A 19,470-nucleotide genomic window follows, 5' to 3' on the forward strand; every position below is an offset into this window, starting at 1 on the left:
ATCCAGGCAAGTGGAGAGTATTCCATCACACACCTAACTTGTGCCTTGTAAATGGTGGACAGGCTTTGGGGAGTCAGGAGATGAGTTACTCATTGTAGGATTCCTAGCCTCTGACCTGCTCTTGTAGCCATAGTATTTATATGGCTAGTCCAGGTCAGTTTCTGGTTCATGGTAATCCCCAGGATGTTGATAGTGGCAGATTCAGCGATGGTAATGCCATTGAATGTCATGGAGAGATAGTTAAACATAGAAACATAGAAAACAGGAGCAGGAGTAGGCCATTCGGCCCTTCGAGCCTGCTCCGCCATTCATTATGACCATTGCTGATCATCCAACCTGCTCCCGCTTTCTGCCTATATCCTTTGATCCCTTTTGCCCCAAGCGCTATATCTAACTCCTTCTTGAAAACATACAATGTTTTGGCCTCAACTACTTTCTGTGGTGGCGAATTCCACAGGCTCACCACTCTCTGGGTGAAGAAATTTCTCCTTATCTCAGTCCTAAATGGTCTACCCCGTATCTTCAGACTGTGACCCCTGGTTCTGGACTCCTCCACCATCGGGAACATCCTTCCTGCATCTATCCTGTCTAGTCCTGTTAGAATTTTATAGATTTCTATGAGACCCCCTTTCATTCTTCTGAACTCCAGCGAATATAATCCTAATCGACTCAATCTCTCCTCATATGTCAGTCCCAACATCCCAGGAGTCAGTTGGGTAAACCTTCGCTGTATTCCCTCTATAGCAAGAACATTCTTCCTCAGATAAGGAGACCAAAATTGCACACAATATTCCGGGTGTGGTCTCACCAAGGCCCTGTACAATTGCAGCAAGACATCCCTGCGCCTGTACCCGAATCCTCTCGCTATGAAGGCCAACATACCATTTGCCTTCTTTACCGCCTGCTGCACCTGCATGCTTACCTTCAGCGACTGGTGTACGAAGACACCTAGGTCTCGTTGCACATTCCCCTCTCTCAATTTATAGCCATTCAGATAATAATCTGCCTTCCTATTTTTGCTACCAAAGTGGATAACCTCACATTTATCCACATTATACTGCATCTGCCATGCATTTGCCCACTCACTCAGCTTGTCCAAATCACACTGCAGCATCTCTGCATCCTCCTCACAGCTCACCCTCCCACCCAGCTTTGTGTCATCTGCAAATCTGGAGATATTACATTTAGTTCTCTCATCTAAATCATTAATATAAATTGTGAATAGCTGGGGTCCCAGCACCAATCCCTGTGGTACCCCACTAGTCACTGCCTGCCATTCGGAAAAAGATCCGTTTATTCCTACTCTTTGTTTCCTGTCTGCCAACCAGTTTTCTATCCATCTCAATACACTACCCCCAATCCCATGCACTTTATTTTACATGTTAATTTCTTATGTTGGGCTTTGTCGAAAGCCTTCTGAAAGTCTTTTTAAATAGTTGGGTTACATTAGCTACCCTCCAATCTGTAGGAACTGTTCCAGAGTCTATAGAATTCGGAAGATGACCACCAATGCATCCACTATTTCTAGGGCCACTTCTGGGATCTAGATTATCAGGCCCTGGGGATTTATCTGCCTTCAATCCCATCAATTTCCCCAACACCATTTCCCTACTAATACTGATTTCTTTCAGTTCCTCCCTCTCACTAAACCCTGTGTTCCCCAACATTTCTGGTATGTTATTTGTGTCCTCCTTTGTGAAGACAGAACCAAAGTATGTATTTAGTTGGTCAGCCATTTCTTTGTTCCCCATTATAAATTCCCCTGTTTCTGACTGTAAGGGACCTACATTTGTCTTCACCAATCTCTTTCTCTTCACATATCCATAGAAACTTTTACAGTCAGTTTTTATGTTCCCCACAAGCTTACTCTCAAATTCTATTTTCCCCTTCTTAATCAATCCCTTGGTCTTCCTTTGCTGAACTCGAAACTGCTCCCAATCCTCAGGTCTGTTGTTTTTTCTGGCCAATTTGTATGCCTCTTCCTTGGATCTAATACTATCTCTAATTTCCCTTGTAAGCCATGGTTTGGCCACCTTTCCTGTTTTACTTTTGCGCCAGACAGGAATAAACAATTGTTGCAGTTCACCCATGCGCTCTTTGAATGTTTGCCATTGCCTATCCACCATCATCCTTTTAAGTAACGTCTCCCAATCCATCATAGCCAACTCATGCCTCATACCATCTTAGTTTCCTTTATTAAGCTTCAGGACCCTAGCCTCAGAATCAACAATGTCACTCTTCATCTTGATGAAGAATTCTATCATATTATGGTCGCTCATCCCCAAGGGGCCTCACACAACTAGATTGACAATTATTCCTTTCTCATTACACAATACCCAGTCTAGGATGGCCTGTTCTCTTGTTGGTTCCTCAATGTATTGGTCCAGAAAATCGTCCTGTATACACGCCAGGAATTCCTCCTCTGCGGTGTTGTTACTAATTTGATTTGCCGAATCTAAATGCAGATTAAAGTCACACATCATTAAAGATGTTCCATTATTGCATGCGTCTCTAATTTCCTGTTTGATGCCATTCCCAACATCACCACTACAGTTTGGGGGTCTACAACCCCCACTGACGTATTTTGCCTCTTAGTGTTTCTCAGCTCTACCCATAAAGATTCCACATCGTCGGAGCTAATACCTTTCCTCACTATTATGTTAATTTCCTCTTTAACCAGCAATGCAACTCCACCATCTTTTCCTTTTTGTCTGTCCTTCCTAAATACTTAATACCTGGATGTTCAGTTCCCATCCCTGGTCACCCTGCAGCCATGTCTCCGTAATCCCGACTATATCATACTTGTTTACATCTATTTGCGTGGTTGATTCATCCACTTTATTGCGAATGCTCCTTGCATTAAAGCACAAAGCCTTAAGGCTTGTGTTTTTAACATCAATTGTCCCATTCCCACTATTTTTCACTGAGGCCCTGTTTGATTCTTGCCCTTGATTTCTCTGCCTATCACTTTTCTTATTCCCCTTTCTGTCTTTTGTTCTTGTCCTTGATTCCCCCTCCTCTGACTCCTCGCATAGGTTCCCACCCCACTGCCATTTTAGTTTAAACCCTCCCCAACCACTCTAGCAAATATTCCCCCTAGGACATCAGCCCCAGTCCTGCCCAGGTGTTACCCGTCCACTTTGTACTGGTCCCATCTCTTGTTAGTTTAAATTAGATTAAATTAAATTAAATTAGATTCTCTCTTGTTGGAGATTGTCATTACCTGGCACTTGTGTGGCCCGCATGTAACTTGCCAATTGTCAGCCCAAGCCTGGATATTGTGCAGGTCTTGTTGCATGAGGACATGAACTGCTTCAGTATCTGAGGAGTTGCGAATTGCTTTTATTGACTGGCACAGCAGCAAACATGAACTGAAATGGGTTGAGCACACTACATTCATGTCTGGGGACCACAAGTGTACTGAGATAAACACAGTCTTGCATTTGTATAGCACCTCAAAATATCCCAAAGTGGAATGGTGCTTTGGGCTGCATTAGAGTGTTTCAGTTGGAGTTTGGTGAGAGAGGGAGTTCAGTGAAGCGGGAAGGAGGTGTTCCTTTCCTTTTCTACCTTTCTTCAGTAAGAAGAGCAGCAGCCTTGGTACATAGGAGCTGGTAAGTATTTCTCCTGTCCTTAATATTCTCTAAACTAGAGGAAGTAAAAGTAAAGGGAGTAATTTAAGGGTAAGCCATGCCAGTGCGGCTCGGCCAAGTGGAATGCTCCTCCTGTACGATGTGGGAAGTCAGAGACACTTCCAGTGTCCACGGTGACCATGTGTGCAAGAAGTGTCTTCAGCTGCAGCTACTTGAAATCCGTGTTTCGGAGCTGGAGCTGCGGCCGGAGTCACTGCGGAGCAACTGCAAGGATGAGCTCTTCGTGGGTAGCACTTACAGTGAGATGGTCATGTTGCAGGTAAAGAGTGCACAGGCAGAAAGGGAATGGGGGACCACCAGACAGAGTAAAGGCACTAGGCAGGTGGTGCAGGTGTCCCCTGGGTCCATCTCAATCTCTAATAGATTTTCCGTTTTGGATACTGCTGGGGGAGATGGTTTCTCAGGGGAATGCAGCAAGAGCCAAGTCCATGGCACCACGAGTGGCAGCTGCACAGTGAGGGACAAAAATGCATGGAAGAGCAATATTGATTGGGAATTCTATCGTAAAGGGAACAGTTAGATGTTTCTGCAGCCGCAGATGTGGCACCAGGATGGTATGTTGCCTCCCTGGTGCCAGGATCAAGGATGTCACTGAGCGGCTGCAGGACAGTCTGAAGGGGAGGGCGAACAGCCAGAGGTCATGGTCCAACAACATAGGTGAAAAGAGGGATGAGGCCCTGAAAGCAGAATATAGGGAGTTAGGGAATAAATTAAAAAGCAGTTCCTCAAAGGTAGTAATCTCAGGATTTACTCCCAGTGACATGTGCTAGCGAGATCAGGAGAATAAACCAGATGAATGCATGGCCGGAAAGCTGGTCTAGGAGGGAGGGATTTAGATTCCTGAGGCATTGGGACCCACTTTGGGGAAGATGGTACCTGTACAAGCTGGATGAGTTGCACCCCAGCAGGACCGGGACCAATATCATCACACGGGGATATTTGCTAGCACTTTGAGGGAGGTTTAAATTAGACTGGCAGGAGGTGACACAAGAGAGGGAAACAAAGACAAGAATGAAAGACGGAAAAGTAGAAAGCAAAAGTGGAAGGCAGAGGAAACAAGGGCTAGCAGCAAATAAGGCCATAGTATAAAAAAATGTGTAAAAATTTTAAAAGGACAAGTCTAAAGGCACTGTATCTGAACGCATGAAGCATTCATAATAAGGTAGACGAATAAACAGTGCATCTAGTGCGATATGATTGTGATTACAGAGACATGGCTGCAGGGTGACCAAGGCTGGGAACTGAATATCCACGGGTACTCGCTATTTCAGATGGACAGGCAAAAAGGAAAAGGAAGTGTCATGGCATTATTAGTTTAGGATGAAATCAGTGCAATAGTGAGAGACGATATTGGCTCAGAAAATCTAGATGTAGAATTAGTCTGGGTGGAGCTAAGAAGCAACAAGGTGCGGAAAATATTAGTGGGAGTTGTCTATAGGCCTCCAAACAGTAATGGACAGCATTAAATAGGAAATTAGAGACGCATGTAACAAGGGAACTACAGTATTCATGGGTGACTTTAGTCTACATATAGACTGGGCAAATCAAATTAGCAATAATACTGTGGTTGTTGAATTCCTGGAGTTGTACGAGATGGTTTTTTAGACCAGCATGTAGAGCAAACGACTAGGGAACAGGCTATTCTAGATTTGGTATTGTGCAATGAGAAGGGGTTAATTAATAATCTTGTTATGCAGGGTCCTTTAGGGAACAGTGACCATAACATGATAGAATTCTTCACTAGGATAGAAAGTGAACAAGTCCAATCCAAAACTAGGATCCTAAATCTAAATAAAGGAAACTAGGAAGGTATGAGGTATGCGTTGGCTAAGATAAATTGTGGAACTCCATTAAAAGGCATGATGGTGGATAGACAATAGCTAGTACTTAAGGAATGAATGTATGCATTGCAACAGTTATGCAACAGATATTTGTGGTGCAAAATCATAATAGGAAAAGCGGCCCAACCACGGCTAACAAAAGAAATTAAGGATAGTATTAGATCCAAAGAGGAGTCATATATAGTTGCTAGAAAGAGTAGCAAGCCTGAGGATTGGGACCAGTTTAGAATTCAGCAAAGGAGGACCAAGAGATTGATTAAGAGGGGAAATATAGAGTATGAGAGTAAACTTGCAAGGAACATAAAAGCAGACTGTAAAAGCTTCTATAAGTATGGAAAAAGTAAGATTAGTGAAGACAAGTGTAGGTCCCTTACAGTCTGAAACAGGAGAATTTATAATAGAGAACAAGGAAATTACAGAGCAATTAAACAACTACTTTAATTCTGTCTTCACGGAGGAAGACACAAATAACTTCCCGGAAATACTAGGGAACCAAGGGTCTAGTGAGAAGGAGGAATTGAAGGAAATTAGTATTACTAAAACATTAGTGTCGGAGAAATTAATGGGACTGAAAGCCGATAAATACCCAGGCCCTGATAATCTACATCCCAGGGTACTAAAGGAGGAGGCCATGGAAATAGTGAATGCGTTGGTTGTCTCACCTCACCTCGGGAGTTCAGCTCTTTTATCCATGTTTGACCAAGGCTGTAATGTGGTCAGGAGCTGAGTGGCCCTGGCAGAACCCAAACTGGGCGTCAGTGAGCAGGTTATTGCTAAGCAAGTGCCGCTTGACAGCACTGTTGATGACCCCTTCCATTACTTTACTGATGGTCAAGAGTAGACTGATGGGGCAGTAATTGGCCAGGTTGGATTTGTCCTGCATTTTGTGTATAGGACAAACCTGGGCAACTTTCCACATAGTCGGATGAATGCCAGTGTTGTAGCTGTACTGGAACAGCTTGGTTAGGGGTGCAGCAAGTTCTGGAGCACAAGTCTTGAGTACTATTGCCAGAATGTTGTCAGGACCCATAGCCTTCAGCCTTTTCTCGATATCATGTGGAGTTATAGCACGTTGAGTGAATTGGCTGAAGACTGTAATGCTGGGGACCTCCGGAGGATGCAAGATTGATCATCCACTTGGCACTTCTGGCTGAAGTTTGTTGCAAATGCTTCAGCCTTATCTTTTGCACTGATGTGCTGGGCTCCTCCATCATTGAGGATGGGGATATTTGTGGAGCCTCTTCCTCCAGTGAGTTGTTTAATTGTCCACCACCATTCACAGCTGGATATGGCAGGACTGCAGAGCTTAGACCTGACCTGCTGGTTGTGGGATTCCTTAGCTCTGTCTATCACTTGCTGCTTTGCTGTTTGGCACGCAAGTAGTCCCTTGTTATAGCTTCACCAGGTTGACACCTCATTTATAGGTATGCCTGGTGCTACTCCTGGCATGCCCTCCTGCACCCTTCGTTGAACCAGGGTTGACCCCCTGGCTTGATGGTAATGCTAGAGCGGAGGATATCTGGGACATGAGGTTATAAATTGTGATTGAGTACAATTCTGCTGCTACTGATGGTCCACAGCACCTCATGGATGCCCAGACTTGAGTTGCTAGATTTGTTTGAAATCTATATCATTTAACACCGTGGTAGTGCCACACAACACAATGGAGGGTATCCTCAATGTGAAGGTGGGACTTCGTCTCCACAATGACTGTGCAGTGGTCACTCCTACCGATACTGTCATGGACAGAAGCATCAGCGGCAGGCAGGTTGGTGAGGATGAGGTCAACTATGTTTTTTCCTCTCGTTGGTTACCTCACCACCTGCCGCAGACCCAGTCCAGCAGCTATGTCTTTTAGGACTCAGCCAGCTCGGTCAGTAGCGGTGCTACCAAGCCATTCTTGGTGATGGACATTGAAGTCCCCCACCCAGAGCACATTCTGTGCCCTTGTCATCCTCAGTGCTTCCTCCAAGTGGTGTTTGACATGGAGGAGCACTGATTCATCAGCTGATGGAGGGCGGTACGTGATAATCAGCAGGAGGTTTCCTTGCCCATATTTGACCTGATGCCATGAGACTTCATGGGGTCCAGAGTCGATGTTGAGGACTCCCAGGGAAATTCCCTCCTGACTGTATACCACTGTGCCACCACCTCTGCTGGGCCTGTCCTGCCAGTGGGACAGGACATACCCAGGGATAGTGATGGTGGAGTCTGGGACATTATCTGTAAGGTGTGATTCCATGAGGATAACTATGTCAGGCTGTTGCTTGACTGGTCTATGAGACAGCTCTCCCAGATGTTAGTAAGGAGGACTTTGCAGGGTCAACAGGGCTGAGTTTGCCGTTGTCGTTTCCGGTGCCTCGGTCGATGCCAGTGGTCTGTCTGGTTTGGTTGCTTTTTTGAGACTTTGTAGCAGTTTGATACAACCGAATGGCTTGCTGGGCCATTTCGGAGGGAATTTAAGAGTCAATCACATTGCTGTGGGTGTGGAGTCACATGTAGGCCAGACCAGGTAAGGACGGCAGATTTCCTTCTATAAAGGGCATTAGGGAAGGAAATAAAGGACTGGATGCAGGGATGATGTTTCCTCTGGCTGGGGGTGTCTAGAACCAGGGGTCATAGTCTCAGGGTACATGATAGACCATTTAGGACTGAGATGATGAGAAACTTCTTCACTCAGAGGGTGGTGAACTTATGGAATTCTCTACCACACAGGGCTGTGGAGGGCAAGTCACTGAATATATTTAAGAAGGAAATAGACAGATTTATGAACTCTAAAGGTGTCAAGGGGTATGTGGAGAGAGCGAGAGTATGACATTGAGATACAGGATCAGACATGATCATATTGAATGGCGGAGTAGGTTCGAAGGGCCAGATCACCTACTCCTGCCTCTATTTTCTGTGCTTTCTAAGCACTTTTAAGTGTAGTCGCTGTTGTAATGTAGGAAACCTGTTTTAGTGATGTTGATTGAAGGATGAATATTGACCAAGACACTGGAGTGAACTCCCCTGCCTGTCATCAAAATAATGCAATGGCATCTTTTAATACCAACTGAGGGGACAGAGAGAGCCACACCTTTCTGAAAGATGACACCTCCAAAAATCTAGTACTCCCTCAGTACTGCAGCTTTTGTGCGTAAGCCCCTGGAGTGGGATTTGTACCCACAGCCTTCTGACTCAGAGGTAGGTCATTTGGGGTGCAACTGGAACCAGGGTTTCTGAGGACCAATGGTGCACTGTCACACATCTGGAAGCTGGTTTAGAATGCAGCTTTAGCTGATGGGACATGAGCACTGACATACCATGTGCTGAGTGACATTAACATAGGGTCTGTCCGTACTCTGTTCCTAGTGGGCTACATTATTGAGCAGATGACATTTCAGTCGTATCGTCAGCAAAAATGTAGACGAATGTGCCCTTAAATGGAGACAACCTTAACAATGGAGCCTGTCGCTGTTCTGTATTGTGTGACACCCCATAGTTTCAGTTTAGTTGCTGGTTCCTGTAGTGATCTTGCAATGTGACATTGAGATAGAAGGAAGTGCCCCTATCTAGCACTTGTGGCCACTCCACTAACATGCACACACCTTGCTGTTGCATTTATTGTTGCAAAGCTTGTTCAGACCACAGCAAAGGAAAATTTGGTTGGCCTGTTGCTACAATGACAGGAAACTGAAAATGTCACGCTGTTGCAATGATCCAATTAGGGAGCTGTTACCAAGAAAACCTCCTTTCTTTTAAGCTTACTCTCGCACAAACCCTACTTCTAATTTATTTTTTTCTATTTCTTTCGTCTTGGGGTTTTGTAGGATGGTAAGTCAGATGTGAAAGCTCTGATGGCGAGGTTTGGCAACAAGCCTGTGGAGGAGACATCTGCCATTGGCCCCCGGCCTGTCAAGTTTACTCCCCACTCTTCACTCCAAGGAAACATGTCTTCAGTCGCCAGCAAAGCTGCTGGGTTTGAAAGCTCCTCGGCTCCCAAGTTTCCAGCACTCAGGTCGACAGGATCTTTCAGCGAGAAAGCCAGTCATTCCGCATCCAACCTGATCTCAGGGAAGCCTGCCTTTCCCAAACCATCAGCTGTGAAAGCTCAGTTTGAGGGACTCCAGAAGGAAACCAATGATAGCAAGCCTCCATTTATAAAACCCAGCTTGGGGAGTAAATCTTCCCTGAACACCTTCACTGCTCTGAAAGATGAGAGAGACGAGAGGGCTCATTTCACAAAGCCTCACTTTGGGCTGAAGCCCACGGTGGACCCGGTTGGTTCACACAAAGAGAATGAAGTCCGATCAGGCTTTCTGAAACCATCTCAATTTTCCAAACCATTGAATCCTGTAACTTCCCACGAAGCTAAGCCAGCCTTCCCCAAATCCCAATTCCCAAAGCCAACAAATTCAGGCAACGTAAGCGAAGACAAACCCTTGAAGCCTGTATTCTCCAAACCACCGACCGGGTTGAAGCCTTGGAATGAATCTAGCAGTTCACCGAAAGAAAACACAGAGGACATTGGAAAAGAGGACAGCGGGATTGGGAGAGGCACTGGGCCCTTTACTTTAAAGGCATTCAAGCCCGTGAATGAGCGAGGGAGATTTCCCAGTCAGACCAGCGAGGACAAGGTAGCAACACCCAACGAGGGTGGCATCAGGCCCAGTGGCCTGAAGAGCTTTCCCCCAAAACCCAAACAGGAAGAGGCCACCCCATCACACTCTGGGCCCAGCAAGATCCAGAAACTGCAGAACCAGTTCCTGATCAAGGCGCAGAGTCAAGAGCTCGAGGAAGGGGACAAGGATCCAAATGTTCCCAAACGGAGACCACTTCCTGCTCCCTGGACCTTGGGGGCCCCACCTCAGAAACCCAACAGACCCCCGACGGTGAACTTGGACCTTTTCCGACAGCCCCAGTGGATGGAATCCCCGACACTTCCAGGTATATCACCCATTTTTTTTAATATCATTCATGTTGTGTTGATAAATTTTACCTGTGTCTTGGAAAAAGCTAGTGTTTGAAGAATGAATCATTTTTCTATTGGCATCTGCTATCTAACTCCGCTCTGGATTTTTGCATTACAGATCTGTAAGGGCAGCATGCAGACTTTTTATTAACCCATTTGTTATAGTCAACAGAACTCAAAAACAACAACTTGCATTTATAGCTTTCCTTTGACATGGTAAAATATTCCCAGGCATTCACATAAGGGTCAGTAAGCAAAATTTGACACCAAGCCGCATAAGGAGGTGTTCAGACAGGGGAGGTTGATTTTAAGGAACATCTTCAAGGTGGAGAGTGAGGCAAAGAGGTTTTGGGGCAGAATTTCAGAGCTTGAGGCCCAGGCAGCTGAAGGCATGGCCACCAGTGGTCAGTGTTGAAGTAATTAAAATCAGCCAGAGGCCAGAATTAGAGGACCGTAGAGATCTTGGGAATTGTCGGGCTAGAAGAGGCTACCAAGATAGGGAGGGGTTGAAAGAAGGACAAGAGTCTTACTGAATGAACAGGCTAGTAGATAGTTATTGTCTCAAGAAGACTATGGGAATAAAGCGTTCAAACGCTTGGTCGTAAGTTCCCTTACCAGTGTCACTCCAGAATCAAGTGATGACCAGGTTCATGAGGATGGATGGCAGGAAGAGAGAAAAGCCAATGGCTCGATGGACCATCTCCTTCCCCACCTTCCTTTCATTACTTATGGCCTCTGCTCAAAAATTTCTTTCTTCGAGGGGTAGGACCGAGATTAGGAACTCGCTGTGCGGAATGTTCAGCTTTACCAGGTTCTGAATAGAGGTAAACCAGGAAATAGTGGAGCGAACGACTTCATTGGGTGGGGAGCATAATTAATGCCAGCTTAGTGGGTAGCACTCTTTCCTCAGGTCAGGGGCCATGTGTTCAAGTCCTCCTCCAGAGACGTGGGCGCAAAAATCAAGGGTCACACCAGTGCAAAACTGAGGGCGAGTTATCCTATCACAAGTGATGTGATGCTAAACTGAGGCCCAGTCTGCCCTCTCAGGTGGACATAAAAGATCCCATGACGCTTTTCTGAAGAATAGCAGAGGAGTTAAGTGTCTTGGCCAATATTTATTCCTCGACCAACATCAGTGAAACAGATATTCTGGTCACTATCACTTTGTTGTTTGTGGGAGCTTGTTGTGCACAGTTTGGCTGCTGTGTTTCCTACATTACAACAATAACTGCATTTTTAAAAATACTTCATTGGCTGTAGAAAGTGCTTTGAGCCATCCTGATGATCGAGAGTGGACTGATGAGGCGGTAATTGGCCGGATTGGATTTGCCCTGCTTTTTGTGGAGAGGACAAATCTGGGCAATTTTCCATAATGTCAGGTAAAAGCCGTTGTTTTATCTGCACTGGAATGGCTTGGCCAGGTCGGTGTTTATTTTTGGAACAGAGGAGGTCAAGGAGAGATTTAATCAAAGTGTGTGAAATTATATGGGACCGGGAAGAGTGCATTGTAAGGACTGATTTTCCTTACCAGAAAGGTCAATAACCAAGGGGCAGAGATTTAAAGTAATTGGTAGAAGAGGGGAGTTGAGGAGTAACGGTTCCACTCTGCCTCAAAGGGTGGTGGAGGCAGAAACCCTCAAAGCATTTGAAGAAATACTTTGATACGCGCTTGAAATAACCCACAAGGCTACAGACCAGAAGCTGGAAAGAGGGATTAGGCTGGATGGCTCTTTCTCTGCCAGCATGGATATGATGGGCTGAATGGTTGTGAAAAATGCCAAATGAAATGAGAATTTTTTTCTTTTTGTAATGTCTATATTTGACCGTGCCACCTACAGTAAACACAAGTGGTCATGTACCAATGGTGATTTAGGTGTACACGTAAGTATCACGAGAGGGGGTCCACCAGTGTGCAGCTGAGGAACTCTACCACTGCTCCACCATTTTGAACAGATACGTGTTTTTCCACATTGAGATCTATCAGTGTCAATCATCTAATTACCAAGAAAATTCACTGTTTCTTCCCCCATGAGCACTTTGTGCTAATTGGAGGACAGTCTTCTAAGTGCAACTGGAGATTTGGTGTTGTATGTGGGAGAGGGGAAGGGCAGGGTCGGTGAGGGACAAGGACATGCAAGAGCGGAAGTGGAGCACTTTACCATGATCTGTGACTCTGGCCTGTTTGCCTCCGCAACCTGAGGGGATGAATCACCAAGGACTCTACTTCCCAGTGACCTGCTTTGCTAGAGAGTCCCCAGTGATTGAGCGTGAAGGATAGGATCAAATTGTGATGCCTTCCATTGCTGACTATCCCCACTGTGTAAATAAGGAATGGCTGTTATTTAGCCCTCTTCAAACTGTGCAACAGCAAGGGCATGGTGGGGGTGGAGTGAGGTGCACGGTGGGGGAAATACCTTCAGGATAGGAGGGGAGAAATGGGTCAGCCAGTCAGGGGTTCCAGGTTGAACTTTTATCTCCAACTTCAAGGTCATGGAGAGAGAGTACCGGGGTGAAGAACTTCAGTCATATGGAGAAGCTGGGCTGTCTTCATTAGAGCAGGGAAGGTTAAACGGATATTTAACAGAGGCATTCAAAATCATGAACAGTTTTGAAAAAGTAAAGTAGAAGTTGTTTCCAGTGGCAGAACGTACAGGAACCAAGGACATCAATTTAAGGTGATTGACAAATGAACCAGAGGGGAGATGAGGAGAATTATTTTTCACTCAGTGAGTCGTTATGATTGGAATGCACTGTCTGATGGGATGGTGGAAGTAGATTCAATATGGAATTGAATAATTACTTAAAAAGGGAAAATTTTCAGGGCTAATAGGGAAAGAGCAGAGGTGAGTGGAACACATTGGACAGCTCTTTCAGAGAGCTGGCACAGGGATAATGGGCCATATAGTCTCCTTCTACGCTGTATCACTCAATGATCTGATTCTGCCTGAACGAAATCAACTCCATCAGCACAGCATGAGTTCTACACTGTTTACTTGGCTGTGTGGCTCAGTATACTCTTATTCTTCACCCAATTTCATTAAATAGGCATTGAGTATAGATTAACCTGCCTGCCATTTCCTCCTGTTACGCTTTCACGCTCCTCAGTTGGGGCTCTGCTCCTTCTGCCGGGCTCGGTTACGTGTGAAGGTGGAGAGGAAGTTTGCAAACGGAGCTGTGTCACAGTTCCCACCTTGTGCGTTGTGCTGTCAGGAACCTCACTCCCACTATCCTCATCTGCACCTTCCTCACCTGCTGACTTAACCACTCCAGCTAGATCCTCATGGACCTCCATAGGTGCACCATAAACAACAGCCTGTCAAACCCTCATCCAAGCCCACACAGTCTCTCTCCCTAGCGCTCTGTCCTTGTCAGTCTCCAATTTCTCCCCATCTATTAAATGCAACGTCCTGATCCTTATTTACCAATTTCTCTATGTCACCGCTCCTAACCTCTGCAACCTCCTTTATCCATACGTCACACTTCAGTTTTTGGGCAGGATTGTAAGTCCCACGGGCACACGCCAGACCTGATCTGGCATCAAATAGCACGTGATCAAGAATTAAGGGCTCTATTAAGGCCATTAGTCAATGAATTAAAAGTTATTTTTCGCTGCCCATCCAACTGTTGCGTTGATGGGTGGGCGAATCGGCCAAGCAGCCTTTGGATTTTTTTAGGAAACCTCATCCGCGGGCGGGCTGAGGATTCCAACTTAATTTTAAAAAATGTTTTGACGATATTTTTACTATGTCCTTGCTCATGTGAGTGAGTCCTGTGTGGGGACATGTTTTACACATTTTCAAAATGTTTATTTTTGATTTAACAATTCTTCAGCTCCCTGAGGCAGTTCATTACCTTTGCGCTCGCCCTCCTCCCGTCCCCCACCCCGGCAGCACTGAGCCTTACAGCGTGCCTTTCACGCTGGCCGTCCGTTAATTGGCCAGCCATGGTCTGGGGCCAATCGCGGGCGGCAGACCATTTCTCGGCCGCTCTTGGACCCGCCTGCTATGCCTGCCCAACAACCCGAAATCTTGCCCTTGTGTCTCAGGCCTACTTGGTATCCCACTGCTCCACCCCTCCCCCAACAAACACTCACTCCTGTCTTCAGGATCCCTCTTTCTGTCTCCCTCTCTCTCTCTCTCCCCTGACCATCCTATGTGATCATACCTGTGGTCAACTGCGCTAATCCCTCTGCTTTGGCTGTTTTCTCATTTATTTGAGACATTTTGCTATTTTAAAGCTGCTTTATAAATGTAAATTAGTTGTTGCTGAAAGAGAGGAAATGATAGGGGATCATAAAAACATTTGGAGCAGTAGGAGGCCCTTCAGCTGCTTCTTGAGTCTCCATTCAATACGACGAAGGCTGACGTGTACCTCAACTCCCACCATTTCGCCACAGCATTTAAAACCCTTACCCAACAGAAGCTATTGATCTCAATCCTGAAGGCTTGAATTTACCAAGCATAAACAGTCTTTTGGGGAAGACAATTCCAGATTTTCACTCTCCTTTGTGTAAAAAGCACTTCCTGCTTTCACTGTTGAACAGTCTTGCCTTAATTTTAAGGCTGAGCCTCTTGTTGTTATTTACTCCACCAAAAGATATAGTAGCTCTATACCTGCTTATCGAATCCTATAAACATTTTAAGCACCTTGATTAAACAGATTCCCCCCCACCATTAAAATAAGATGAAGGTGTTGTTCCGAGGATGAAGCGTGATAGGATTGCTCTGCTGCCCCGAAGCAATGCTGTGGTGGAGCCTCGAATTTGTTTGTGCAGCTCCTATCTTTCCCTCACTGCTCCCATTTCTTTATTAATTAACATAATTTCTCAAAGCAAAGACTGAGATAAACTAAATGGAAAGTACTGTGAGTAGGTCCATCAGGGTCTGAAAGCAACAAAGACCAGGTCCGGGTTTTGGACGAAATCCTTCATTCAAAACCACATAAAGAAAGACTTGTATTTCTATAGCACCTTTCATGACCTCAGAATGTCCCAAGTCACTTCTCAGCTGATGAAGTACTTTTGAAATGTAAACACTGTTAATGTAGGCAAGGCAACAGCCAATTTGTGCACAGCAAGTTCCCACAAACAGCCATGACATAAAGAACAAATAATCTGTTTCAAGTGATGTTAGTTGAGGGATAAAAATTGGCCAGAACGCCAGGGAAAAGTCCCTTGCTCTTCTTTGAAATAGTGCCATGGATCTTTGAGGTTTACCTGAGAGGGCAGAGGGAGCCTCAGTTTAACACCCGACAGTGCAGTATCCCTCAGTACTGAATCAGAGTGTCAGCCTCAACAGGCTGGGGTGGGACTTCAAACCACAACTTTCTGACTCACAGCATTTTAACAGCACAGAAGGAGGCCATCCAGCCCATCATGTCTGCACCAGCTCTCCAAATGAGCATTATGACCTAGTGCCATTGCCCTGCCTTTTCCTTGTACCTCATTGACGAAAATGCTCCCAACTGAGCCACAGCTAAACAGGAAGGATAGGGGAATAGTGAAGAGCTGTTTTCAGAGAGAGTCATTGAATCGGAGGAGTTTGACATCAGAACACTACAAGGAGATTTACTGGATAACAGTTTACATTTGTTTTGTCTCCTCTCTACTTATAAAAACTGAACCAGAGCAGCAGCCAGGTTCAGAAGTCCGATACACCTGAGTTTGAACTGAACAGTTTGTTTCACCGTTAAAGTGGGAGGAATGTCTCCTACTGTACCTGGCCTGACCAAGGTCAATCTTAGTCACCTTCGGGAGGCTCATTCAATTGCAAAGCAACCTCACAAATCGGGTGCCTTCACTAATCCTTATAAGGGATGCTTGGGAGTCAGTCTTCAACATAGATTGAGGTTGCATAGGGTGTGCTGGGTTGTTCTCTGGGGATTGGTTGATTGATATAACTGAGAGAGGCTGGGTTTAGTTATCTCCTGTTTTTATCTCTCTCTCCCACTCACTCCCTTTCTCGCTCGCTTTCTCTTTCACATATATGCACTCAGCATTGTTAAGAATTGCAGAGGAAGGCAGGGTACAAACAGGAAGAAAGAATTCTCAGCAGGTTTCTGAAGACAGCCGTGAAATGAGAAGAGTGAGGGTTCGGATGAAATCATAGAATATTAGAAATGTATTGCACAGAGGAGACCATTCAGCCCATTGTATCCATACTGGCAGAAAAAGTGCCATCCCACTAATCCCCACCTTCCAGCTCCTGGTCCATAGCCCTCTGGGTTACAGTATTTCAAATGCATATAAAAGTATTTTTTCAAATACCTTGAGGATTTCTGCCTCTACCACCCTTTCAGGCAGTGACATCCACATTCCCACCACCCTCTGGGTGAAAACATTACTCCTCAACTCCCCTCTTCTACCAATTATTTTAAAACTCTGCTGCTTGGCCATTGTCCTTTCTGTGAAGGGAAATCAGTCCTTACAATCCACTCTTTCCAGCCCCTCATAATTTTACACTCTTTAATTAAATCTCTTCAGCCTCCTCCGTTCCAAAGAACCTCTAGCCTAGCTAAGCTGTTCCAGTGCAACTTCCACTGGCAGTTACCTGACAATGTGGAAAATTGCCTAGGTATGCCCTGTACACAAAGAGCAGGACAAATTCAAACGGCCAATCACTGCCCCCATCAGGTTACTCTCGATCATCAGCAAAGTGATGGCACGGGAAGACATCAATGCTTTGGAGCGGCACTTACACAGCAATAACCTGCTCACTGATGCTAAGTTTGGAATCCATCCAGGCCATTCAGCTCCTGACTTCATTACAGCCTTGATCCAAACATGGACAAAAGAGCTGAACTCCCGAGGTGAGGTGAGAGTAGCTGACCTTGACATCAAGGCCGCATTTCACCCAGTGTGGCGTCAAAAAATATATGTGCCTCCACATATATTTGTCATTTATATAAATAACATAGATGACTACGTGGGGGATAGGATTACTAAGTTTTCGGATGACACAAAGATTGAACGGGTGGTTAACAGTGAGGTTGAGCGTCTTGGGCTACAGGAAGATATAGATGGGATGGTCAAATGGGCTGATAAGTGGCAGATTGAACTTAACACTGAAAAGTGTGAGGTGTATTTTTGTACAAATCTTTGTAGATTTGTAGAATGTTTCTTTCCATTTGATAGATTCCTTACCTTCTTTATTCAGTCACAGATGATGCTTTCTTCTCAAAGAGTCTTTCTTTCTGGGATAAATATTTGCTGAGAGTTATTAAATATTTCCTTAAAGGTCTGACACAGCATCCCTACTAGTTTCCCAGTTCACTTTAGCTAGCTCTGCTTTCAGCAGGGTGTGACTGCAAGTGAGGCAGGTAGAGGGATCCTGTGTTCAGGAACAGAGGAGCCTCAGCTCTTGACCGTGTCCAACAGGCACGAGGTACTTGCTCCCTGTGTGGTTGAGGAACAGGGCTGTAGGGAGGATGAGCCAGCTGACCACGGCACCTTGGCACAGGAGGCCATTCAAGAGGGGGGAGCAAAAAGACAAGTGATAGTTGTAGGGGATTCTATAATTAGGGGAATTGATAGTTTCCTTTGTAAGCAGGATCAAGAGTCCTGCATGGTATGTTGCCTGCCCGGTGCCAGCGTGAGGGACATCTCTGACCGGCTTGAAAGGATATTGGAGAGGGAAGGGGGGGGATCCAGTTGTTGTGGTCCACATCGGGACAAATAACATAGGTAAGACTAGGAAAGAGAACCTGTTTGGGGATTATCAGGAACTAGGAACTAAATTAAAGAACAGGTCCTCAAGGGTTATAATCTCCGGATTACTACCCGAGCCATGTGCAAATTGGCATAGGGACGTGAGAATAAGGGAAGTAAACACGTGACTAAAGGAGTGGTGTGGGTAAGAGGGGTTCCATTTCGTGGGGCACTGGCATCAGTATTGGAACAGGAGGGATCTGTACCGTTGGGACGGTCTCCACCTGAACCGATCTGGGACCAATGTTCTAGCGAAAAGGCTAAATAGGGTGGTCAACAGGACTTTAAACTAGAAAGTGGGGGGGGAGGGAAGGGTAAAACTCCAAGAAGTATGACTAATGGGAAACAAAGCAGCAGGTTAGCGTGTGGCGGGGTGGATTCAACTTCATAGAAAATTATGAAAAAACTGAAAAGAAAGGAGAGCCCAGGAGAGACTATTAAAGTCTCCAGAACACAAAATAGGACAGAGTATCTGGAAAGGGCTAGGAATCTAACTTCAAGCACATCAGATAAAGTGACGACAATGAGAAAGGGGATGGGAAATACAGGACTGAAGGTGTTGTATCTGAATGCACGCAGTATATGAAATACGGTAAATGAGCTTGTGGCGCAGATTGAAATTGGCAGGTATGATGTGGGGGGCATCACGGAGACATGGCTGCAAGGGGATCAGGACTGGGAGCTAAATATCCAAGGATATACATCCTATCGAAAAGATAGGCAGGTTGGCAGAGGGGGTGGGTTGCTTTGTTAGTAAGAAATGAAATTAAATCGATAGCAAGAAATGACGTAGGGTCAGATGATGTAGAATCTGTGTGGGTAGAGTTGAGGAACCGCAAAGGTAAAAAAACCATAATGGGACTTATGTACAGGCCTTCGAACAGTAGTCAGGATGTGGGGCACAAGATACATCAGGAGATAAAAAAGGTGTGTAAGAAAGGCAAGGTTACAGTGATCATGGGGGGTTTCAATATGCAGGTAGACTGGGAAAATCAGGTTGGTAGTGGATCCCAAGAAAAGGAATTTGTGGAATGTGTACGAGATGGCTTTTTGGAGCAGCTTGTGGTGGAGCCCACTAGGGAACAGGCAATTCTAGATTTAGTGACGTGTAATGAGGCAGATTTGATAAGGGAGCTTAAGGTGAAGGAACCCTTAGGAGTAAGTGACCATAATATGATAGAATGATACCCTGCAATTTGAGAGGAAAAAGCTGGAATCAGATGTAACGGTAATACAGTTGAATAAAGGCAGCTAAAGAGGCATGAGGGAGGAGCTGGCCAGATTTGACTGGGAGATAAGCCTAGCAGGAAAGACAGTGGA

At 45.4% G+C, this 19,470-nt stretch overlaps 1 protein-coding gene across 4 annotated transcripts in view; it reads left to right on the forward strand.

The window, feature by feature from the left end:
- Nucleotides 1-19,470, forward strand: part of LOC144691892 (FYN-binding protein 1-like) — a 241,180-nt gene that overhangs the window by 46,731 nt on the left and 174,979 nt on the right. For all 4 annotated transcript variants that reach the window (XM_078560469.1, XM_078560482.1, XM_078560490.1 and 1 more), the window contains one exon: nt 9,304-10,420. In XM_078560469.1, the coding sequence (XP_078416595.1) occupies nt 9,304-10,420 (1,117 nt within the window). The remainder of the gene's footprint in view (nt 1-9,303; nt 10,421-19,470) is intronic.

The sequence above is a fragment of the Cetorhinus maximus genome, chromosome 2 (assembly GCF_964194155.1).
Source record: "Cetorhinus maximus chromosome 2, sCetMax3.hap1.1, whole genome shotgun sequence".
NCBI classification, from domain to species: domain Eukaryota; kingdom Metazoa; phylum Chordata; class Chondrichthyes; order Lamniformes; family Cetorhinidae; genus Cetorhinus; species Cetorhinus maximus.